General features: G+C 48.1%; 9 protein-coding genes across 9 annotated transcripts; 6 read left to right on the top strand and 3 right to left on the bottom strand.

Annotated features, from left to right (window-relative positions):
* The first annotated feature begins 659 nt into the window (after positions 1 to 659).
* On the top strand, positions 660 to 2,822 carry FOBCDRAFT_324985 (Squalene/phytoene synthase-domain-containing protein). Its single transcript, XM_031193868.3, has 6 exons — positions 660 to 785; positions 834 to 933; positions 981 to 1,000; positions 1,050 to 1,376; positions 1,430 to 1,603; positions 1,652 to 2,822. The coding sequence occupies exons 1-6, from the start codon at positions 763 to 765 to the stop codon at positions 2,748 to 2,750; spliced, it is 1,743 nt and encodes a 580-aa protein (XP_031030489.2). The 5' UTR covers positions 660 to 762; the 3' UTR covers positions 2,751 to 2,822.
* A 457-nt stretch (positions 2,823 to 3,279) lies between these two features.
* FOBCDRAFT_193607 (uncharacterized protein) lies at positions 3,280 to 5,260 on the top strand. Its single transcript, XM_031193869.3, has 4 exons — positions 3,280 to 3,338; positions 3,394 to 3,515; positions 3,561 to 4,094; positions 4,143 to 5,260. Exons 1-4 carry the CDS (start codon positions 3,305 to 3,307, stop codon positions 5,163 to 5,165), a joined length of 1,713 nt encoding a protein of 570 aa, XP_031030490.1. The 5' UTR covers positions 3,280 to 3,304; the 3' UTR covers positions 5,166 to 5,260.
* Positions 5,261 to 5,877: 617 nt separating this feature from the next.
* Positions 5,878 to 7,058, top strand: FOBCDRAFT_193610 (uncharacterized protein; the record flags this gene model as incomplete). Its single annotated transcript, XM_031193870.2, has 5 exons — positions 5,878 to 5,926; positions 5,979 to 6,056; positions 6,114 to 6,183; positions 6,282 to 6,598; positions 6,649 to 7,058. 5 exons carry the CDS (start codon positions 5,878 to 5,880, stop codon positions 7,056 to 7,058), a joined length of 924 nt encoding a protein of 307 aa, XP_031030491.2.
* Positions 7,059 to 7,591: 533 nt separating this feature from the next.
* On the bottom strand, positions 7,592 to 9,456 carry FOBCDRAFT_246088 (ammonium transporter AmtB-like domain-containing protein; the record flags this gene model as incomplete). Its single annotated transcript, XM_059610737.1, has 5 exons — positions 7,592 to 8,229; positions 8,351 to 8,598; positions 8,701 to 8,827; positions 8,894 to 9,059; positions 9,355 to 9,456. The coding sequence occupies 5 exons, from the start codon at positions 9,454 to 9,456 to the stop codon at positions 7,592 to 7,594; spliced, it is 1,281 nt and encodes a 426-aa protein (XP_059466419.1).
* A 1,772-nt stretch (positions 9,457 to 11,228) lies between these two features.
* FOBCDRAFT_149649 (FAD-binding monooxygenase) lies at positions 11,229 to 12,574 on the top strand (the record flags this gene model as incomplete). The annotated part of the gene is made up of 3 exons (XM_031193875.2): positions 11,229 to 11,365; positions 11,416 to 12,178; positions 12,227 to 12,574. 3 exons carry the CDS (start codon positions 11,229 to 11,231, stop codon positions 12,572 to 12,574), a joined length of 1,248 nt encoding a protein of 415 aa, XP_031030496.2.
* Positions 12,575 to 13,498: 924 nt separating this feature from the next.
* Positions 13,499 to 15,346, top strand: FOBCDRAFT_149383 (major facilitator superfamily domain-containing protein; the record flags this gene model as incomplete). Its single annotated transcript, XM_059608316.1, has 3 exons — positions 13,499 to 13,579; positions 13,612 to 15,040; positions 15,195 to 15,346. 3 exons carry the CDS (start codon positions 13,499 to 13,501, stop codon positions 15,344 to 15,346), a joined length of 1,662 nt encoding a protein of 553 aa, XP_059466420.1.
* A 450-nt stretch (positions 15,347 to 15,796) lies between these two features.
* FOBCDRAFT_254659 (fungal-specific transcription factor domain-containing protein) lies at positions 15,797 to 18,027 on the bottom strand (the record flags this gene model as incomplete). Its single annotated transcript, XM_059611136.1, has 4 exons — positions 15,797 to 16,173; positions 16,216 to 17,652; positions 17,712 to 17,797; positions 17,951 to 18,027. The coding sequence occupies 4 exons, from the start codon at positions 18,025 to 18,027 to the stop codon at positions 15,797 to 15,799; spliced, it is 1,977 nt and encodes a 658-aa protein (XP_059466421.1).
* Positions 18,028 to 18,385: 358 nt separating this feature from the next.
* FOBCDRAFT_254660 (Alpha/Beta hydrolase protein) lies at positions 18,386 to 21,012 on the top strand (the record flags this gene model as incomplete). The annotated part of the gene is made up of 7 exons (XM_031193878.3): positions 18,386 to 18,442; positions 18,503 to 18,898; positions 18,953 to 19,226; positions 19,276 to 19,546; positions 19,612 to 19,757; positions 19,988 to 20,260; positions 20,309 to 21,012. 7 exons carry the CDS (start codon positions 18,386 to 18,388, stop codon positions 21,010 to 21,012), a joined length of 2,121 nt encoding a protein of 706 aa, XP_031030499.3.
* FOBCDRAFT_234560 (chaperonin 10-like protein) lies at positions 20,980 to 22,497 on the bottom strand. Its single transcript, XM_059609974.1, has 4 exons — positions 22,263 to 22,497; positions 22,178 to 22,211; positions 21,489 to 22,131; positions 20,980 to 21,441 (listed from the first exon to the last, which is right to left on the bottom strand). Exons 1-4 carry the CDS (start codon positions 22,437 to 22,439, stop codon positions 21,135 to 21,137), a joined length of 1,161 nt encoding a protein of 386 aa, XP_059466422.1. The 5' UTR covers positions 22,440 to 22,497; the 3' UTR covers positions 20,980 to 21,134.
* Between the last annotated feature and the right edge of the window lie 203 nt (positions 22,498 to 22,700).

Consider the following 22,700-nt stretch of genomic DNA (forward strand, 5'->3'; position numbering starts at 1 on the left):
TAAATCGCGCGCTACAGATCAACGAAGAGAAGAATAGACGATTAGTATTTGGAAAGACTTTCAAACTACATCGCGAGATGAGTCCAATCAAGAGCGAAAATGGAGATGGAGTTATGTCAAAGCAAATGATATTCCATGAAGCTATACCAAGCTCACCTACATATACACCCAACAAATCACCAGTAACTTAACTATATAACCCAAAGAGATCGAGATGATCAGACAAAGACGTAGGTAGCATCAATCGCTGGATAACACGGCACGAAATGGAGATATCCATCCATCAAAACTACTAGCACGATCTGTCATTTTCTCGAACCGCGTCATAATCAAGTTTCATCTCTATCACGGTAACGGCAATATCAAAAAGACCGAGTATCCCGAACAAGGGTCTCGAATTAATTGATGACAAGTACACTCGATACCCAAAAAAGTTGAAGAAAAAAGTCGTGACGTCAACGAGTCCCTGAGATGTAACATGACAGAAAACCTCTCCCCGTCTACACCAGATTATGGTGGTGATGAGGTAGTAGTGGGGTAGCATTATTGTCACCCAAGAAAAACGGACAGGGGTACGTTGTGGCATGAAGGGCTGTGTTAGTGTCTGAAAAACAAACTGTGGACACCACTCAAGCTCCGACTTCTTCCTTAACAACCTTTTCCTTTCAATTCTTTTGACTCTGGCTTTATTTGAAGCCTATCTCGTATGCCGTCACACAATTGATCTGTTTTGTTCACGTACACGAAATAACCTCTGTCAAAATGGGCTGGGAATATGCCCAAGTGTACGTATCTTAGGTGTTATGAGGGGCTTTTAACTCATCCCTTGATAGGCATCTGAAATACACGATACCGTTTGGTGTTGTTTTGGCGGCGGTTTATAGACCGTTGATGTCGCGGTTGGATGTTTTTAAGCTTGTATTTTTGATAACGGTGAGTTTTTCTGGGATATTGAAGGGCTTGAAGCTAATTTTTTGCAGGTTGCTGTTGTTTCTACCATGTATGTTGATTTTGAAGGGGATTTTGTTGAGGCCTACTAACGCAAGCAGCCCCTGGGACTCGTATCTCATCAAAAATCGCATATGGACTTATCCTCCTGGCGTCGTGGTCGGCTTGACAGCCTGGGATATTCCAGCTGAAGAATTATTTTTCTTCGTCATCCAGACTCTCAACACCTCTCTACTCTACATGATTCTCAGCAAACCAACCTTCCACCCCATTTACCTCGCCAAGAAGACGGGTTGGGGTAAAATTGCTGGCCAAATTCTCTTCGCATCAGCTATCATTTTCGGCCTCGTTTCTGTTTCCTCTGGCGGCGAGGGCATGTACATGGGCCTTATCCTTATTTGGGCCTGTCCATTCCTCTTGTTTCTATGGTAATATTCAACGTTAGAGACTGTTTCACGCGGCATATGCTAACCATTGGCAGGTCGATTTCTTATCAGTTCATTGTGAATTTGCCTTGGACAAATACTGCGCTTCCCATTGCTTTGCCAACGTTGTATTTGTGGGTTGTTGATACTTTTGCGTTGCGACGGGGAACATGGAGTATCACTTCTGGCACCAAGTACGGCGTGGTCTTGTGGGATGGTCTTGACATTGAGTAAGTGACTACCGTTCTGGCAGCCTGGAATATTCTAACAATTTACAGGGAAGCTGTCTTTTTCCTTCTCACTAACACTTTGATTGTCTTTGGCCTCGTCGCTTGCGACAACACGCTGGCCATTCTCGACACCTTTCCTGAGCATTTCCCTCGAACAAAGGGACTGCCCAACCTCTTGGTCATCATTCGAGCTCTTATTCTACCTAAAGAGAAGTATGATGAAGAGCGCATTGAAGGTCTCGTCAGCGCAGTTGCTCTGCTCCGAAAGAAGAGCCGCAGCTTCTATCTCGCAAGCGGCACCTTTGAAGGAAAACTTCGCATCGATCTGATCCGGTTGTATGCGTTCTGCCGAGCCGCTGATGATCTTGTTGATGAAGCTCCATCTGTTGATGATTCCAGAGCCTCAATTGAGAAGCTGAGAAAGTTTCTCGATCTTGCTTATGAAGAGAATCAAGAAGAGCCTTCACAAAGACTACGAGAATATGTCACGTCGAACATCCCGGAGATGTTCCATATGGCTCTGCTCCAGCTTCCTACTTATTATCTACCCAAACAACCCCTGGATGACCTTCTCAAGGGTTTTGACACCGATCTTCTCTTCGACAGAAAGTCCGGCGCATTTCCTATTGAGACTACCGAGGATCTGGATGTCTACGGAAGTCGTGTAGCCGGCACTGTCGCAGAACTTTGCAACCACCTTATTCTCTACCATACCCCAGAATCTGTCCCCGAAGACATCCAGCGCGAAGTTGTCGCTTCAGGTCAAGAAATGGGCATCGCACTTCAATACGTCAATATCGCGCGCGACATCAAAACTGACGCAGAAATTGACCGCGTCTACCTTCCTCTCTCCTGGCTCAAAGAAGCCCAACTCACTCCCGAAGATGTCATCCAACAACCCCATGGCCCTACCATCGAAGCTCTACGTCACAAGCTGCTCGATCGTGCTTTTGAAAAGTACAACATGGCAAAGGGCGCTATTGATAAGCTTCCTTCAGAAGGAAAAGGACCAATTCGCGTTGCTGTTGAGAGCTACATGGAAATTGGACGCGTTCTCAGAGAGAAGGGTCCTACGATGAAGAAGGGCAGGGCTACTGTTCCTAAAATGAGACGAATTCGTGTTGCATGGTCTGCATTGAACAAATAGCGGGGTGTAGCGTGGAGGATGTAATGGTAGAGGTCATAGATTCATAGATTATTCATCTCATTCCGCTTTGAGCATCTATTTTCGAGTTTAAAGAATGTCTAAGACTATTGTCTATTCAACCGTTGGAATTTGCTTGGCATCATGAAGTTTCGTGGCGTGATATTTTTCGTACCTTTACCGTTGAGACATTTTGACAGCACCACCACCATAAACTCACCAACCAATCATTCAACACGCATCCCATCACCAAATCCACTAAAAACCCTCCAAACCAAACCCGTCAATGATCATCAACGCATCAACGACTTCAATTGTCTCTCTGTCAGTCTTCAGTAAAACACTTTAATCCCTCAAAATATTAACTGCGCCTCGTTCAGCCCAGGGTAACTTAAGCCTTTCACATGTACGCCAAGTGTCTCATTAAACGAGTGCGAAGAAAAAAGTGGATCAAAACAAAATGGAAGACGTCATTGACTCTATTGCTCTGACTATCAAAACCGTTGGCTTCGGGTGAGTCGGTTATGGACTGAGCATCTTCACTTTTTACAGCGAAAATGAGCGACATTAAGAAATCTGTTATTATTATTGGTATGTTACAGTAACCCTGATGAACTATGAAGAGGAATTGACTGGCGATGCTCAGGTGCTGGTGTCGGTGGTGTTTCTACCGCTGCGAGACTTGCAAAAGCTGGCTTCAAAGTTACTATCCTCGAGAAAAATGACTTTACCGGTGGACGTTGCTCTCTAATCCACAATGATGGCCACGTACGTCCCCCCTCCCACTCTATTTGCGCCTACTAACCTTGTCAGCGCTTCGACCAAGGTCCATCTCTTCTTCTCCTCCCTCGCTTCTTCCACGAGATCTTCCAAGACCTAGGAACATCTCTTACCGCTGAGGGAGTCGAGCTGTTAAAATGTGAACCAAACTACAACATCTGGTTCGGCGATGGTTCATCCTTTGAGATGTCCACTGATCTCACCAAGATGAAGAAAGCTATCGAAGCTGTTGAAGGCATCGATGGTTTTGAGAGATATCTCGGTTTTCTTCAGGAGTCGCATCGACATTATGAAGTCAGTGTTGAGTCTGTGCTTCGAAGGAACTTTCCTAGTATTTTGAGTCTGGCAAGACCTGAGGTGCTGTTCAATCTGTTCAATATTCATCCCCTTGAGAGTATTTGGACAAGAGCTAGCAAGTATTTCTGGACGGAGAGGTTGAGAAGGGTTTTTACGTTTGGGAGCATGTATATGGGCATGAGCCCGTTTGATGCACCGGGAACGTATAGTTTGCTTCAGTATACTGAGCTTGCTGAGGGTATTCTATATCCTCGAGGTGGATTCCACAAGGTCAGTCGATTAGCTCCAGACAATGAGGCTCTCGCTAACAGGTTTCAGGTCGTCGAGGCTCTGGTAAATGTTGGTCAGCGTCTAGGTGTCGAGTACCGTCTCTCTACCGGCGTCAAGTCCATCTCCATCGACCAAGCAACCGGCAAGGCAAACGGCGTTGTTCTGAGCGATGGAACACATCTGCCTTCAGACATCGTCATATCAAACGCCGACCTTGTCTACACTTACAACAACCTCCTTCCCAAGACCAGCTATGCGGACTCGCTATCAAAACGAGAAACCTCTTGTAGTAGTATCTCTTTCTACTGGTCTGCTTCCAAGATCATTCCTGAACTCAACGCTCACAACATTTTCCTCGCGGATGAGTACCAGGAGTCTTTTGACAGCATCTTCAAGGAGCACCTCATTCCTTCAGAACCGTCCTTCTATGTCAATGTCCCTTCGCGCATTGACCCCTCGGCTGCTCCTGAAGGCAAGGATTCTATCGTCGTTCTTGTCCCTGTTGGTCATCTTCTCTCAGACTCTGAAGGAACACATCGAGGTTTGTCCAAGTCTGGAAATTCTGGTGGCCTCGAAACAAGCCAGGACTGGGATAAGATGATCTCTCTCGCCCGCGACACAGTCATTGCAACAATGCGCGCAAGAATAGGCGTTGATCTTGCTCCGCTTATTGAGAACGAGATCATCAACACTCCCTTCACATGGCAAGAGAAGTTCAACCTCGATAAGGGCGCCATTCTTGGTCTAAGTCACTCCATCATGAATGTTCTTGCCTTCCGACCTGGTACTCAGCACTCCAAGTACAAGAACTTGTACTTCGCTGGTGCTAGTACACATCCTGGTACTGGTGTTCCTGTCTGCATTGCTGGTAGTAAGATTGTTGCAGAACAGATTCTCAAGGATTCTGGTTTCAAGAACCATCAGATTCCTTGGGCGCAAGATACTGCCAAGTCTCCCAAGGGTGGACTGGACAAGATGAGCGATTCGTCTCTGACTCTGTTCCAAGGGTTCTTGGGAGCTTTGGTTGCGATTTTGCTGGCTTATTACTATCTTGTCATTGCTGCGAATTAGCGAGCATTAGTTAGATTGATTGGGTGTGTTTCTTTGGTGTGAGTAATTAGTTAGAGATAGAATGAACTCTCCCTAATACCTATGATCTACTTGTCTATATCCATGATCCTCGAAGGTCAACACTATGAAGCGAACAACAAGACATTTATCTGATCGGAAAGAACCGGACTCTTAATAATTCTCATGCACTGTCCCAGACTGTGCTTGATCTGATCATCCCCAACCCCACCAAGACGTCGATCCCGTCGCGTTACATGGAATATTCCTATCTCGACCTCAACCCGTCATCATTTTCGGCAAATACATCAATCAGCCTTACAATTCCCACTTAAACTACCGCGGAGCCTTCCATTTTACGCTACGGCTACCGGCAACGTTTTGAGTCACTTGATGCAGCGTTTGAAATCTAGTGGTGTGGACTCAACATGCCAGCACGTCATAGACTCAATATCAGCCATCGCAGATTCTGACAGCGCATATTGATGAACGATGCACTTTGTTTTTGGCAATGACGATTACTCGGCAGTTATTTCCGTGTGAGCTCGGGAGGATCGGTTATGAAGTTATGGAGAGGGAGATGGAAAACGTGGGAAGAAGCTTGGCTGCATTTAAGGGTTTGACATACCAGTCCTACTCTTGGCTTGTAGACATAGCATTTTTCGTTCCACGAATACGAAGTTACTTGTTACCGTTGAATCCACTGTTTTCCACCATGGCCGATCACCTGTATGCCAGAAAGAATGATGCTTTAAACGTTAACCGTGAGCCTTATCGGCCCTCAGTTAAGACAAACTCACTAACATTTCACTGCAGCTGACATTGTCAATGGGCAACGCAGTGACATTAACATCACTGTCAGAGGCTCTGACTGGTACTGGGCTGTCTGCGCAGGTGTGTATAGTAAAACAACGTCCAGGTTTAAGTAATGGAAAGACTAATTGCGTTCAGTCATGACAGTTTCAACCTTTGCGTTTCTTGGGCTTGGAATGAGAAAGCCTCGCACCGACCGTATCTTCCAGTAAGTTTCATCAGAGTTTTATCGAACATTGTTTCAATCTGTCCGATTCATGACTGCGCACGGAGTTAAGGTGTCATGCGCTTTACTGACATGCTTAGCTACATCACTGCAGGCATCACAATGATTGCATCTATCGCATACTTCACGATGGCCTCAAACCTCGGCTGGACGCCTATTGCAGTTGAGTTTCAGCGGTCCGATCATAGGGTTGCCGGAATCTACAGAGAGATCTTTTATGCAAGATACATTGACTGGTTCTTGACAACCCCCCTGCTACTCACAGATCTGCTTCTTACTGCTGGCATGCCATGGCCTACCGTACTATGGGTAATTCTCGTGGACTGGGTCATGATTGTCACCGGACTAGTTGGGTCCCTGGTCAAGAGTTCCTACAAATGGGGTTATTTCGCCTTCGGTAAGTCGTTTTCCATGCGTTGACACCACCATCACTAACGTGCCTCCAAGGTTGCGCTGCCCTCGCATACATCGTTTATGTTCTCGCTTGGGAAGCTCGTCTGCACGCTAAACATGTTGGCCCTGATGTCGGTCGAACCTTTGTCATGTGCGGTTCCCTTACAGCCGTTGTCTGGATTCTCTATCCCATCGCCTGGGGCGTCTGTGAAGGTGGCAATCTGATCGCTCCGGACTCCGAGGCTGTCTTCTACGGCATTCTTGACCTCATTGCAAAGCCTGTCTTTGGAGCCTTGCTTCTCTGGGGACACCGAAACATCGATCCTGCTCGTCTTGGCCTTCGCATTCGCAACATTGATGAGCGCATCTTCCCAGATGGTCCCAATAATAAGGCCACGTCTGGACATGGTGCTCGAAACGATACTGCCACTGCCTCTGGCGCTAATGTCAACCCAAACGCTTGAGTGGAAGGCTGCGAATAAAAACAATCGGCGGCCTGATTCTTGGGACCTCCAAGATCTTAGATCTTGATCTCTTGCGCGGTTTTCTGGTCAATTCACCAACCGTGCCTGTTCTATGTTGTTCACGAGTTGGATGCTTGCGTGTAGTTTCATCTACAAGTACTAGTCTGATGATACCCGAAGTCTGTTTCGTGGCACGGATATGTCTTGGAGATTGTTTTAATTGTCTAGCTTCGATCTTTGTATCTTTAGTCTTATGACATAGTGACATCTTGCTCAATTCACTCATTGATTCATAACCGACCTGTTTCACGAGTTTGGTGCTGCACATTAACCCCTTCAAAGATGGTGTCACTTCAAGATGAGTGATCAGATGTTTTTCGATGATGTCCCGTAAGTTACTATCCATAGGGGAAATATTCCATCTTGTCTAACATCTAATTCTTTAGAGGTTATCAAACCCACATCATGATGTCCAGTGAACGAAATAATTGTCCTGCAAATGGCTAACTACTACTACTACTACCTCCCTCAGCTTAGTCTACCTTCCTCTCTTCACTCTTGTCGGGAGTTTGCTGAGGAGTTGAAACTCGCATAGGCGTTCCCTCCATCACCGGCGTGATGCCTCCGTTCATGTAGTGGTCCTCCCAGTCCATATCACTGAGATACTTGTAGTCAAGACCTCTGATCTCGTGTTCCTCGCTGGCTCGAAGATGTAGGCCCGGGATTTTGCCAATGACGAAGAGCAATATGCACGAGATGACAAATGACCACGCAGCACAGGTCACAGCACCCGCAAGTTGGAGACCAAGCTGGCGGTAGTTGCCATCCCACCATCCACCTGCATAAGCGTCTCCTGATACACCGTCCAGCGCAGGAACATATCCAGTAGCAAAGAGGCCAGTCAGGATGTCTCCGATAACGCCACCGATTCCGTGGATGGCGAAGATATCGAGGCCGTCGTCAACCGAGAGAATGTACTTGTACTTGACACAGTAAAAGCACACCAGCGACGTGACACCTCCGATTACCGGAGAAACATATATGAGCGTGAATCCGGCAGCGGGCGTGATGCCGACTAGTCCTGCGATAATACCGCTGCAGAATCCGACCAAAGAGAATTTTCGGGTATGTAGATATCCGAGCAGAACCCAAGCGATTCCGCCGGCACAAGCTGAGAAATTCGTATTCGCAACGACGTAAATTGATCGAAGGCTAAGGTTTGCGGTGCTGCCACCTAAGTTGAGGGGTGAAGGTCAGCTTTCGGCCGCACATCTCAGCGACAATTGACATACCATTAAAAGCAAACCAGCCAAACCAAATAAGTACAGTTCCAAGAACCATGAGCAATGGGTTATGTGGTTTATAGTGTACGGCTCGCTTGCGATCGGTGATGCTGGCGTCGGGCAGTCGAGGTCCCAACATGAAGGACCAAGCCAGAGCACCAAACCCGGAGGCAATATGGACTGGCCCCGATCCTGCGAAGTCGTATAGGCCTAACGCGTACAGCCAGCCGGCGGGATTCCACTCCCAATAAGCTAGACTACAGCGATATTTGTTAGTGACTCTTCACGAGATGAGGTTTGGTCCGCGCTGGGTCCACGGCAGGGTTGCGATCCAAGGGAGACTGCGACATATAACTTACGGATAGTACACAAAGGTTGTCCAGCACAGAAGGAACACCATGCTAGGCCATAATCTGCCTCTTTCCAGCATCGCTCCAGCCAGAATCATGGCAGTGGCGGTGACGAAAGTGACTCCGAAGATCGCATCTGGGGGAAGTAATAGTCAGCATTGGAGGAAGATTGAATTATGCAATTGCACTCATAGATACATACATAGGATCTCTGGGATATCAGAGTTTGCAATCGATGGCTGGGCAAGGACGTTGTGGAATACGGCGAGCGACAGGTCACCCAAGATTGGGTTTGTAGTTCGAGATTGATACAAGCTATAACCATAAATCCAAAATTGTATGCCTACAGCACAGGCGCAGAAAAGAGACTGCAGGATTATCGTCAATGCTGCTTTCTTCCTATGCATACCGGCATCTGTGTCGTGTCAGTGTATGGAACCGAGTATCTCGATGCATCGCAAATCCCTACAAAGAAAGCCGATTGCAGGAGTGATCTGCCAGCAAAGAATTGTGCAAACAAGCATCCATGCCATATCGCCCTGCAAAACATCATTTGTTAGATCTGGAATATTCACCGAAGCTTTCGTGGAAGCGTAACATTGGGATGAGAGCCGGTGGAGCGAATGCACAATCCGGCCCTCCGTCTCGCCGAGAATGACTAACCTTGTCATAAGTAGCATTCAAATCATGGGTAATGGGATTACCGCCCGTTGGATCGCCATTGTAATCGGGCCACTCAGTGACCGGGGTGATTGTCGAAGCCATGCTGTATCAAATTGGGCAGAGGAACAGGCTGTACATGCTGCTGGGCTCCATCCCGACGGCAGAACCCACTGTCTTTAATGGCTTTTCCCCTATTGAGGCCCTGAATCCTCGTATCTCAGACATATCCTAGTGTTTTGCCAAGAAATGGGTATCATAGCTGAATCGGGAACATTTTTCCCTTTCCGGCGAAACCAAGCGAGATAAGAATTAAGGTACAAGATAACGTTGCTTCATCGCGACGTGGCGTAGATTCCTTATCTTTGGCTGCATGATGTGTGGTTGGACAGATCTGAGATCTGCAGAGATAACGGACGAGCGGAATGCTTGTTGCCCTGGCTTGAACGCGTTTCGGATCAGTATAGAACAGAATAAAAGAGCATGTCAGGTAGCAGAGTTCCTCCAAAATACTCTGTGTGAATCCTCTGATCTCAAGAAGGCGTCAAAACTGATGCAAAACCTCGTAGAACTTTAGCTGAACTCTAGCCTAATCTTATGGCATTTTAGGTAATCTTAGTACAGCGCCTCTATCGATGGCAGAAGGTGAGTTCATGACTTCACGTCTCGCAAGAGCCAATGGTAAGTGGTTGTTGCCCGGTGCCTTGCAGGGGATGGAATGTTGGTCGGTAGTTAGCTACGACCTTATCTTTGGCCAGGTTCGCTAGTTGAGAAACGCGGAGAAAAGCCTGAGACCTATTGGCGGGGAGCGAGGCCGCGCACGCGTTGTTCAGTCTGCAAGGTCGAGCCAACTTTAAGGTTGCGATAAGAGATTATGCTTATCTCTCTTAAGAATAAAGAGAGCCAATTAGAGAAATTTTCGGGCCCACTCTGGCCGTTGAGTAGAGCGAGGCTACCCGGTAGTCCAGTGACTACCTATGTTGGGAATCCCAATGTTTGCGTTTGACCAGCCATCAGATCATTTGAATAACATTTATGTATTTACAGATCATCTTGTCTAGCTTCTGGGCCAGTGTTTGTGCTTCTTCCGGAGAGCAGAAGCGTACGCCGTGCACATATGTGAGTTCTTGTGTAGAAAAGACTAGGCAAACAGATTTATAAAGGAGGTTGCTGCTTCGGACCATTTTCCCGCCTTTGGGACTAGTACTAGCACCTCATGTCGAAAACTTCAATACAGGAACCGTAAACACATTTTCTTACCGAGGCAGCGTAGTTAAGGCTCTGTACCTGCTTTGTCATGATGCTGTTCAAAGAAAAACATCACCATTCATGGTACTAATTCTGTTCGCGGCTAAGTTGCGGTGCCATGTTGTAGCCAGTCGAATCAGCCCAGCATGATTGATCTCAGGGTGGCCGAAAGCGCGCCCCTTCAGTTTGACGCGACTTCCCAGGATTTATTGACTCCCGAGCCTGTCAAAATTGAAGGATACAGCGGGACATTTCCGGGTACTTGTGACTCACTGCAAGCAGTGGCACCGATTTTCATCGAACTATGGTAACCTGTGAGTGGATCCTCCCTCCGTTGACGCCTGCGGCGAGAAGACATCGGCCTCGGTGACGATTGATGAAGCCATCGGATAAGTGGGGACGGCAACCCGGCCAAAGCGGGCGCCGACTCACAAAGCCGGCTCCACAGGCATGAAAGCCCCGACATGCCGATCCGTCATCACATGAAGTTTTATGAGCTTCGTGTTTCTTTATAGACGAGCCTTTTATTTGTTTGAAACGAGCGTTTGAATATATTGTTATAATCTTCTGTTAAATTCCGGTATTCCACATTATCATACAACACTATAACTTGTTCATTCCACTCAGAAATGACCAACCAATCTGTTGTAGTCGTCGGCGCAGGCCCTGTTGGCCTTTTCACAGCCTTGATACTTGCTCAGAATGGAATCAAGGTGACCGTGATTGAGGCAGATGAAGGAATTTCCCGTAGTCCACGAGCCGCAGTGTATGTTCTCCCATCCAACTGCCATTCATTCGCTGACATACCAATCGCAGACAGCTCCCTTGCGTTAACCTCGAATTCGCCAAGGCTGGAATCATCGAGGAGGTTTTCGAGTATGGATGTAAAAGCAAGCATGGATACTCTTGGCGAGATGGATACGATACAACAAAAGTCCTCGCAGACTTCACGCCTCCACCATCCGATAATCCCAATCTCTGCGCAGCCATGATAGGGCAAGACGTCTTGTCGCAGATTTTCCTCAAGCATTTGATCAATACAGGAAATGCGGAGATCATCTTCAACCACGCCTTCACTCGTGTTGAAGACCATGGTGATTCAGTTACCGTTCACGCTCGGCGTGTACTTGATGATCAGGAGCTCAGCTTCAACTGTAGGTATGTCGTCGGAGCTGATGGTGGCAAGAGTTCGGTTAGAAAGTGTATGGGCCTGTCTCTCGAAGGCTACACCTGGCCAGACATACGACTCATTGCGGTCAACATCCTCTACGACCTTGAAAAGTTGGGCTGGAAACATGGTAACTTCATCGTACATCCTGAGGATTGGGCTATCGTTGTAAAACGAGGACCAAGAAACTTGTGGAGGGTTGCAACCAGCGTTCCATTTGCTCAAGGCGCTGATGGGGAGCCTATTACTGACAAGGCTGTCTTCCCCGTCATCAAAGAGAGACTTGCTAGGATCTTGCCAGGTAACACTGATGAGATCATCTACCTACAAACAGCTCCGTACACGATTCATCAGCGTTGCGTATCGAAATATCGCGTTGGTAATATTATGCTCGCCGGCGATGCTGCCCACGTAAGCTCTCCCTCAACATTGCATACTTTGCCGCTAAATCTTCTCTAGCTCAACAATCCCGTCGGTGGACTTGGACTGACTACGGGTTTACTTGATGCCGCTCATCTGGGCAAAGCTTTAACGCAGGTTCTGAATGAGAATGCCCCAGAAACAGTACTCGATGAGTACGCAAAGGCCAGGCGTGATGTCTATAAGAACGTCACGGATCCATTATCGACTGCGAACCTGTTGAGACTGAAGTCTACTGCTCCTGAAGACGTTGCAACGAGGGAGGCGTTTTTCAAGATGATGAATGATCCGAATGAGAAAGGCCAGTTGTTTGCTCATATGGCGAAGGAGATGGGGTTATCGACTACCTTGCATATGAAGGATTTGGGGCCAATGCCACAGCTGTGAACTCGAGAAGAATAGATGCCTTGATACCTAAATGGGAGAGATGTTAGTTTCTCAACCGTAATACGGGTTTTGAAGTGGCAGTTCTACGTAGCTTACATTGGCCTGTGCCCAGTATCACCATCAGTGCCACGTTATTTGCGACCATAAACCGATGTCTCAGACATTTACATGATATCAAGCAAAACAAACATTACACTTAATGCCGCTCCAACACCCCAATGTGAAAAAACTCGCATCTCTCTCTCTCTTTCGTTATCCCGATTACCAAGAGGTTGTTTCTCCAATATCTTTACACATGACCCGAATAGTCCACCGACTTGCTACGCGCTTCAGTGAGGTGACCAATAGATAGCCTTCGGGAGACTAGCGACTCAGCCTATACACTACTCGGTAGACCTGCAGGTCTGCTGCTCAAGTAATTGTACGTGCAATCGCCCCATTCTAATATTTTGTCATCTGCGTCACTGCCATCCGCGGGCAGTCTTCTGAACATGCGTGTTGCCTTTTTAAACTTGAATTTAGTCGCCGACTTCAAATACGCCAAGAAGTTTCTTTATGGCCTTGCCAAAGGTAGGGCACTGCTGTTTGAAGTGGCGGCGCGGTGCTAAATGGCCGGCGCGTCTACGGACACGCGGTCACCGTGAACGCCGTCTCCACCAACCCGATGTATCTGTCAACGCTACCCCAGGTTTCAATTCGGCACTGGCTGGGGTAACCCTGGGGAACACACCATTCATTCTATCGCTATTTACCCCGATACCTTTGCAAATACCGTGAAAACCAGCATGCGAATTCCAGCCACCGGCATTCAAACACGGATGTGCCTTGCCTGCAACCTTGATATAACATAGCCCAATCCCACGGTGTTTTGCTATTGCATATCCTTGCATCTCAAGCATTCAGCCTCTGAGTTGCATCGCCAACATGGCTTCCCAATCCTCCATCCACGCTCCTTTCGAGCGAGATGCTACTCGAATTCACTCCAAAACGATGATATGTCTTTTCGTAAGTCACTCTGCACTTCCAACACCTCCAAGCTAACCACAACCCAGGCCGTTAACATCATATATCTGACACAAATCCTCTCTCTCGTCGGCACAGGCCTCTTGGCAAACACCATGGCCCAAGTCGCCGGTGGTACTGGACAGACTGTCTGGTACTCATCCTGCATCACGATCCTCACCGTCGTCCTAAATCCCCCCATCGGTCAAGTCGCTGACTACTGGGGCCGGAAAGCCATCCTTGTCGTTATGCCACTTGCTGGCGTTGTGGGTAGCATCATCGTGTCCCGTGCTCAAAGTTCCGGAACTCTCATCGCCGGGTTCGCTATCTTGGGTCTCAATTATGGAAGCCAGTCCCTCTCTGTTGCTGTCATGTCCGAAATTCTTCCTCGACATTATCGACCTATTGGACAAGCTGTTGGAAGTGTATCGACCGCGCTTGGTGCTATCATTGCCTTACTCATGGGGGGCGGACTTCTCCGTCACGGCGACAACTCCAACTATCGCATCTTCTGGTATGTGACGGCCGGTCTTTACGCTCTTGCATCTCTGGGCTGTCTCATTGGATACAACCCTCCGCCTCGAGACCTACAAGTCTCCCTCGATGTATCACAGAAGCTCAAGAGCCTTGACTGGGTAGGATATGCATTGTTCGCCCCAGCCCTCGTCCTTTTCTGCATAGCCCTATCATGGTCTCAGAACCCGTACTCCTGGGACAGCGCCAACATTCTCGCACCTTTTATCATCAGCATCGTCGCACTGATTATCTTCATCGTGTATGAGTGGAGGTTCAAGAAGGACGGCATGCTTCACCATGAGCTATGGAGGCACAGAAACTTCGCCATCTCCCTATTTGTCATCTTTGTTGAAGGTATTGCTTTCTTCGCAGCAAACTCCTATTTCGTCTTCCAAATCTCTCTCGTCTACGATGTCAGCTTCCTCTCAGGTAGTGTCAACTTCGCCATCCTATTCATCGCAGCGGGCGTGTTCTCTCCTGTCTTTGGATTATGGTCCTCTAAACGCAAGACTCTTCGACCACCACTCGTCTTGGGCGCCATATGCCTTCTCGCTTTCTTCATTTTACTGGCAACTTCAAAGATTGACACTCCTCGGTATGCTTTCTGGATATATCCTATCCTCCCTGGCATTGCGCTCCCTTCCATTGTTCCATTGTCCATGGTTTCTGCGCAATTCGCAACAACGCCGGAGCTGATCGCTCTGACCTCTGCGCTCATGACCAGCATCCGCAGTCTAGGAGGCTCTATTGGTCTGGCAATCAACAATGCTGTTCTCCACAATGCCCTGGATAAAGAGCTGCCCAAAAAGATTGCAGAGGCAGCTCTACCATTAGGACTACCTACTTCGTCTCTTCCTGCACTTATCCAAGGGTTAGCTTCCCAGAACAAACAGGCAGTGGCTGCCGTCCCTGGCCTTACACCTGAAATCGCGCAGGCCGCAGTCCTAGGTATGAAGAAGGCCTACTTGATTGCCTTCAGAAATGCATGGATTGTTTCTGCTTCCTTCTGCTCTCTCTTGCTTATATGTGAGTTCAATCTACCTATTCCATTCGAAACCGACTTACCAGGACTGACAAAACAAAGCCTGCTTTTTCATCAAAGAACAAGAATCCGAGTTTGATGCAAGCATTGATGCACCTGTTGAGATTAATTCCAAGACCATGGAAATGGACCAGATCGTGCCGACAAATATGCAGGAGAAGCAGTTTGAGAGCAGGGCAGAAGTGAGCCACCAGGAGAACAGTAGCTCTTGATTGATCCCACTTCTACGGATTCCCTTGGAAGTATTGGAAAAGTTGTGGAGTATTCAGCTTTCTACGTCTATTCACTTAAAGACCATTACTGCAGTACATAGCTTCAATCAGACTCATGGTTAGGCTTCTCACAATGTTCTCGTTGTGATCAACTGAAGAGACACTACCAGGTTCAGTTGTTCCAGCCATTTCTGGCCACATGGACTCCGCTCTCACAGAGACATTCCGATTTACTACGGAGGCTTTGTCGTGGTTATATCGCCTGTGCCCTGCCAGACGAAAGATCGGGTCTGTCACAGCCAACAACATAACTCAAGTGCTTGGGATGACCTTCGTAGTAGATAACCGAAATTGATATTTATACATGATTTATCTTGTGTTCTCATTGCTACAATAAGTTCTTCCATCTTTGCTTCAGATCATCTGCTCCCCAAGCACTCTCTACTTCTATTACAACTGTAGGTAGTTGAGATGCTGATGATCGTCGTCAAGAAAATTCAGAGAAAGCCCACTATTCCAGTCTGGTTGAGTGTCTCCTGGCACGTATCTGGGCAGGCCTCTCCCAGCCAGTGTGGCAAGTTCTGTCATCAAAGTCTCTGCATCTCCCAGTTCCGTCGGCTGAAGAAGTTGCTGCAGCTCGCTGTCACCAGAACTGCTCTCTGCTGATATGTTCTCACTTCCCAGTTCCTCTACATCGAGCCCTTCACCCATGGTGGGCTGGTCATCTTTCCGATTATTGGGAACCCGTGAAGGGAAGAATAATGCAAATCGCTGCTCAAATGAGTTATCCTTATCACGGCGCATCAAGGAAGCCTTCAGATCTGTCCCTGGTTAGAATGCAAGGATGTTGGTCAACAGGTGACACGTACTTATTATAATGGAGGCAAGATTCCATACAGTGGCATACTGCGACAAGACCAGACTAACCAGCTCACTATTATGGTATCCGGTATATGAAGCATCAGTCATATCCTTTGACGGGTATGCTCGGTCTGATAACAGACAGCATGCCAGGAAAGGCTGGCATAGAGGGATATAGTCCGGATACCAATGATAGAATATCCGAGATAAATGACGAGGCGAACGTAATGTCTCTGGATTCTCAGGTTTGAATGTGGCTTGTATGGTCGTGCGGGTGCAAGTCAACATGAGATGCATGCCAATAATCCAGTTATGTCTTGCCGCATCGTCTGAAGATATCTCTCGCTCCAGTGTCTCCAGATTGAATCGCTGCGACATGGCAAGTGAAAAGCATGTAATAGCATCTATGAGCTCCTCCTTATCTCTCTGACAAGTGAATCGACCCGCTGCAAATTCACTTGCGACACTCAAGAGAATATTAGCTATGAGGAACCATGCTCGTGGGTCCTGATTCGGAGAGTATAGAAGGAGTTTCCAGACCTCACTGGGTCTTGGGTCGACAATAGGTGACTCGACGGGTCGGTCTGCAAACCAAGCCTCGTCACTAACCGGAAGCTTAACCATCACCATTGACCTGTTGATCGAACTTGGCCGTCTTGACATGAGGGAGCCAAAGGTGTCGAGTTCCCAGGTGATCCAAAACGCACGACGTTGCTCTTCCAGAATCGACCAATCGCTTGATTCATCCTGTTCATCCATACTACACAAGTTCAGGTCATAGGCTAGCCGGACACAAACGCCCGCAAGGATCCAGGCCCGGTGTGATGGGCCGGAAGCATATTCGTAGGCAGCTAGCAAGATGCAGCCTTGTAGATATTCGAGACTTGGTGCTTGGTCGGATTGGCACTTTTCGTAATATGCATTGGCTTTTTCCATAAAGGCCTGTCCACGATCTGGTGCCGGAATGCTATGAAACCAGGGGTTTGATGAATGCCTGGCTGATAGAGCAAACATGCCGCAGAGCAGCAATGCTTCAGTGTTGGAGTGCTTTCTGTCATCAAATACGCCGTTCTTCATAAATCGGGCAAAGAATCGCGGCTTATGAAGAAGCGGAAGCCATCCTTGGGTCTTGGAGAAGAATATGTGCACAAGGTCGGTCAATACAGGCACGGGTATCCCCAACCAGGTAGGTACGTCTGCTTCTGTTGAGCGGAAAGTCGAAGCTGGAGAGGTTGAATCTTCGGCCGTGATGCTTGTACCAAAAACGATGATTTCTGATTGCGATTCATCGTTACTGTCGTCTCTCATAGGCTGGTCCTGTTCTCTGTCGAGAGAGTTTGGTGTGTGTATGTCGTTGACTTTCGGAAGTTGCTTTGTCTGCGACAACAGCATGTCGATATCCTGCCCATCGCTCAGCCGTGACTCAAGCAGACTGACGAGACGCTCTTATTCACACGTCAGTACCCAGCTATTTTTTTTTTTACCGCGGACGCGTCGAATTTACCAAGCTTCTGTGAATCAGTCTGACTCTCCTGGCGACGTCGTTGCGGCGTCTTTCGCTTTGTCGGAAATGTGCAGGATTGGCCAGTTCTTGTACATAAACCGCAGTTAGGTTTTCTCATGTCGCCTAACCCTAGTCAACTCGCGTTCGGAAATGGTACATCGTAGCTTACATCTTGTCTTCTTTCTGGTGAAAGGATTAGCGTGCGTCAAGCAACAAGCTGCATGGAAAGGCTCGCATACCGTCTGCATTCAAAACAGGCGCGATGGCCCTTCCACGTCTCGGGTGGATTCGTTCGTTCCGAATTATCTTGTGTCATTTTTAAGCGGATGAGTCTGCGATCAATGTATCAGTGTCGCGATGCAAGGTATGATGAAGTTGAGTTTGGAGAAACCAGGTCGCATCAACGGCTCCCCAGGTTTGTCGTTTGCGGGGGAATGTGGGCACCCGAAGCTCAATCTACCGATCGTTCCGTTGATTGGCTTCAACCGAGGGCCCTTGTTGCGCCATGTCATCTAGCACCAGTTGTGGGCCCGGTCAAACACGGTCTTTTCATGTCCGCTGTGACATACGCGTAGGCTCGCTAGACAGATTCCTCAAAGCTGTATTTATTTCCCCATACGACTATTGCCCAACATGTCCGATTCGAGTCTAACACGTCCCTTAAACTGTTCAGAATGGCTCCTAGTTCGGAAATCCTCGCCAGCGCTCAACCGGATCCCGACTTTCTCCAAGTATGTGCCCTTCCCCACCAACAGTCCGACAAGAACAGCACTAAAAATGACCACGAACAGATCTTAAAGTCCAGCAGCCCTCCGCCGCTTCCGACCAATGTCGATATACCAACTCTTCGAGCTACTTCAAATAAGCACAAAAATGAGGCACGAGACGCACTAGGAGGCCCCCCTCCGAACCTGACCGAGCGAGATATTGAGATACCTGTTCGTGACGGCAGCAGTATTCTTGCCTATGTTTATTCTCCATCAGATGTCGTCCCAGGAGATGAGCTTCCTATCTTTTTATTCTTCCATGGCGGAGGCTTCTGCCTAGGCACGCGCCATGATGATATGGAGTCCAACAGGATCTTGGCGCTCAAAGCTGGTATTATAATTGTCTGCCTTGACTACCGTCTTGCTCCGGAATATCCGTTCCCTCAGGCCATTCATGATGGAGTTGACGCTTTGCAATGGGTATGTGATTCTTTCGTGCCAGCAGTGGTTCGCCACGAGACTGACCTTGTGTAGATCGCTCAAAATCCAACACAAGTTCACCCTTCCGCATCCCCTTCAGCAGGTCTAATCATCGGAGGCACCTCAGCAGGAGCAAACATCGCTAATGGTGTGGTGTATCTAAACCGCGACCTCGGATCTCCCGCCAAGGTCACTGGGCAGTTTCTCGGCGTCGGACCTCTTCTTCCTCCACCATTCGTTCCCGAAAAGTACAAAGACGACTACGTCAGTCACGAGCAGAACAAACACGTAACTATACCTCCCGAAGAACTAGCTCGCGCATTCGTTGGTAAGAAAACCTACGATATTGTGTTGGGGAGAAGCTAAGACATTTACAGCTGCATACAAGCCAGATCCAAACTCGCCGATCGCAGTGCCTGCTGTCCATCCATCAGGACACTCAGGAATTCCTCCAACATACTTTCAAGTCTGCGGGCTTGATGGTTTGAGGGACGAGAGTATCATTTACGAGCGGATTCTTCAGCATGATAACATCCCTACGCGACTAGATCTGTATCCTGGTCTACCGCATCACTTCTGGGAATTCTTCCCTCAATTGACCAAACAGGTTGAAAAGAGAACAAATGATACAGTGGAGGGAATTAAATGGTTATTGCAAGGGTCGAAACTCCCAAAATTGTAATACTGATCTGCATGTCTGGAGAACAATATAGTTGTAACTCGGAATTTGGGTTTAGTTATGGCAATTTCCGTCGCAAAGATAATCTCCGGACAGGTCGGCATTCAGAATATCCATTATTTCCCACTGACCTGTTGATTTCCACTGGTATTCACTTAAACCTTGTTGAGTCTCCATTCTGTAAGCGTTAGTCAGCAATTGTCAGTATGTGTAAGGCGCTACTAGCGGCTCTCGTAAGATCTCAAAACTCATTACAATGTACTATCGGTGAAACCTCGCTCTCACTTACAAGGAGCGGCCGCTATTGCCATATATTACCGGACGACAATGTCTGCTTTGAAATATCCCTAGACTCATTCACTGTAAACCCAGCATAATCACATTATCGCGAATCATTGCAATCATGACAGTGGCGAATCGCCGAAAGGCACGCGACAGCGGAGATGTCGAAGCCAGGCCCAGCTCAGAGCCTTCGGGTCCTCATTACCAAAGCTACAGTCAACCCTTCGCTGGAAGACTCGGTGCCAATCAGGCGTACGTTGTCGAAGGAGGAACATCGGAAGACGACCATTTACTGCATCATGCCCCGGATGCCACGCCGCACATGTCTTTCTGGGAGTTGATGGACATGCGTCCGATCAAGAATCTGGATTTATGGAAAGCGGCGCTTATTGAAGGCATCGGTAACTTCACCTTTCAGCCCCGAGATATCAGTACTTAACCGGCGACAGGCACTTTGCTATTTGTGTATATCACGATATGGGTCAATATCTCGCCAGACATAGCGCCCGCTGCTCCAACACAACGTTTCGGGAGCTTTGACAATGCTGCTTTCCTCGGGCCTCTTATTGGCGGTATGACCAACCTAATCTTCATAACGCTCTTCATTACGTCTTTTGGAGCAATTTCCGGTGCTCATTTCAATCCTCTGATCACCTTCGCCACTTTCTGCGCTCGCCTTTGCTCGTTACCGCGTCTGATACTCTACGTCGCAGCTCAGATCGGCGGCGCCGCCCTGGCAGGCTTATTAGTCAGAGCAAGCTGGGGAGGCCGAGATTTCAAAGTTGGCGGTTGCTGGCTGTTTACGGATATCGTCCCGCCAAAGGAGATATTTGTCGTGGAGCTAGTGTCAGCTACCCTTCTCTTGTTCCTTGCTTTTGGTGTTGGCCTGGACCCACGACAAGCGAAGATCATTGGTCCAGCGCTGGGACCTTTCATGGTAGGATTGAGTGTTGGCACTATGAGCTTTGCTAGTGCTTTCGCGCGATATGGATACGGAGGTGCAGGGTTGAACCCTGCGAGATGTATGGGCGCTTTTGTCGGGAGCCGATTTCCTAGCTGGCATTGGATACACTGGGTTGCTGATGGAATTGCTTGCATCATCCATGGCGTATGTTATTACTTCATTCCGCCGTGGACGGAGGTGCGGCAGTAGGGACCTGGGAAAAGAATACAGGATGTTGCTTCAAATAGAAAACTATCATTCAAGGCTACTTGCTATTGCACAACAAGCTCAAACTCCCCTAACTCCTTGTGGGTTATTGCACCTGATTTCAATTATTTGTCATTGATATCCACCAGGATCTTGACTTGGTTGTCTTTATCGGTGATCAACGCATTGATACCATCCTCGACAATATTCTCCATCTTGATCTTTCTGGTGATCATCTGGCTAGGCTTAATTGCACCAGAAGCGAGGTTATCGATGACCGCTTGGAAGTCTTCCCGTTGGTATCCCAAGACAGATTTGTAGGCACTCTCCTTGAAGGTCAGCCAATTAGGGTTGAAAGGTATCTCCTTCTCCCAGATTGCGATGTTTACTACAGTGCCTCTTGTTCTGACGACTTCACAAGCACCCTTGACACTATTCACTGTCAGTATCTTCACAGAGTCTGGTGAAAGAAAACTCACCTCGCTGGTACACCGGCGCAATCGAAAACAACATCAGCACCCAAACCACCAGTCAAGCCAAGAACGACCTCGTTGAGGTCCTCTTTGATCGGGTTCACAACCTTGGTGGCACCAAACTGCCTCGCAAACTCCTGTCTCGAGGCGGCAACTTCGGAAACAATAATCTCACTAACGCCCTTGGCCTTCAAGCACAAAATCATCGCCAAACCAATCGGCCCACCGCCCAAAATTGTAACCTTGGACTTCTCGTTGATTTCCGGCGCCGCAGACATAGCATGCCACGCTACAGAAAGCGGCTCGACAAGTGCTCCGATCTCGAGGGGCAGGTCTTTTGGCAGCGCAAAGACGTGCGTCGCGTTCACACAGACTGACTCGGAAAGACCGCCGCCACCGCCAGAGAGACCGAGGAAACCACCGGTATGGCAGACGTTCTCGGCGCTGGTGTGGCATGCAGCGCAGTGGCCGCAGAAGAGGGTTGGCTGAACTGCGCAGGGCTGACCTACTTCGAAGCCGGTTACGTCGGGGCCAATTTCGGAGATGATTCCTGAGAATTCATGGCCAAGTGTTACAGGAATACTTTCTGATGTGAGAGGGTGAGGCTTGGTTGGGCAAAAGTTTGGTCCTCCAAGATATTCGTGCAGATCTGGTACCTGTTAGCATTTGTCTGGGCTTCAGACTGCTCTCCTTGCCTGTGCCGCAGATTCCAACAAATTTAGGAGCAACCTGTTTCTATGAGCATCTATATCTGAGTGTTTCTTAGTGAGAGGTACTGACCTTGACTTGTCCGGGCTGCACTGAAGGCTCAGGGACCTGCTCGACACGAATGTCCTTGATACCGTAATACCTCGCAGCTCTCATCGTAGCGTAGAAAGACCGATTGATGTTCCTGGATACAGGTCCACGGAATCGTTGGTTAAAAAGTTTTGTAAATGAAGTTACTGGTAGTTTCATAATCTCTAAATTCCTCTTTTCCTTTCGTCAAGAGACGGCGATCAGCAGCCTCTTTATATAACTCCCAGGTTTAAGTTCACGTACGATCAAGTCAGTTCACTGCCCCACCATCCGACATGGGGGATCCGCATCACGAGTTCCGCAATGCAGCCGCAAGTTCAAATCTCACTTCTCATGCATCAAAATACATCGTTTTAATTCGTCTTCTTTTCTTAATGTAACGGCTTTGAGACTTCAAATGCGGGGGAATGGATGATCTTA

This window comes from Fusarium oxysporum, chromosome XII, assembly GCF_013085055.1.
Source record: "Fusarium oxysporum Fo47 chromosome XII, complete sequence".
Lineage (NCBI taxonomy): Eukaryota > Fungi > Ascomycota > Sordariomycetes > Hypocreales > Nectriaceae > Fusarium > Fusarium oxysporum.

Coding starts and splice junctions, on each gene's coding strand:
- FOBCDRAFT_324985 (XM_031193868.3), top strand. CDS start 763: ATGGGCTGGGAATATGCCCAAGT. Junction 1,377..1,429: donor CCATTCCTCTTGTTTCTATG/GTAATATTCAAC, acceptor AACCATTGGCAG/GTCGATTTCTTATCAGTTCA. Junction 1,604..1,651: donor TGGGATGGTCTTGACATTGA/GTAAGTGACTAC, acceptor AACAATTTACAG/GGAAGCTGTCTTTTTCCTTC.
- FOBCDRAFT_193607 (XM_031193869.3), top strand. CDS start 3,305: ATGAGCGACATTAAGAAATCTGTTATTATTATTG. Junction 3,339..3,393: donor GAAATCTGTTATTATTATTG/GTATGTTACAGT, acceptor GGCGATGCTCAG/GTGCTGGTGTCGGTGGTGTT. Junction 3,516..3,560: donor TAATCCACAATGATGGCCAC/GTACGTCCCCCC, acceptor TAACCTTGTCAG/CGCTTCGACCAAGGTCCATC.
- FOBCDRAFT_234560 (XM_059609974.1), bottom strand. CDS start 22,439: ATGAAACTACCAGTAACTTCATTTACAAAACTTTTTAACCAACGATTC. Junction 22,212..22,262: donor TGCAGCCCGGACAAGTCAAG/GTCAGTACCTCT, acceptor TCATAGAAACAG/GTTGCTCCTAAATTTGTTGG. Junction 21,442..21,488: donor TGCGCCGGTGTACCAGCGAG/GTGAGTTTTCTT, acceptor GACAGTGAATAG/TGTCAAGGGTGCTTGTGAAG.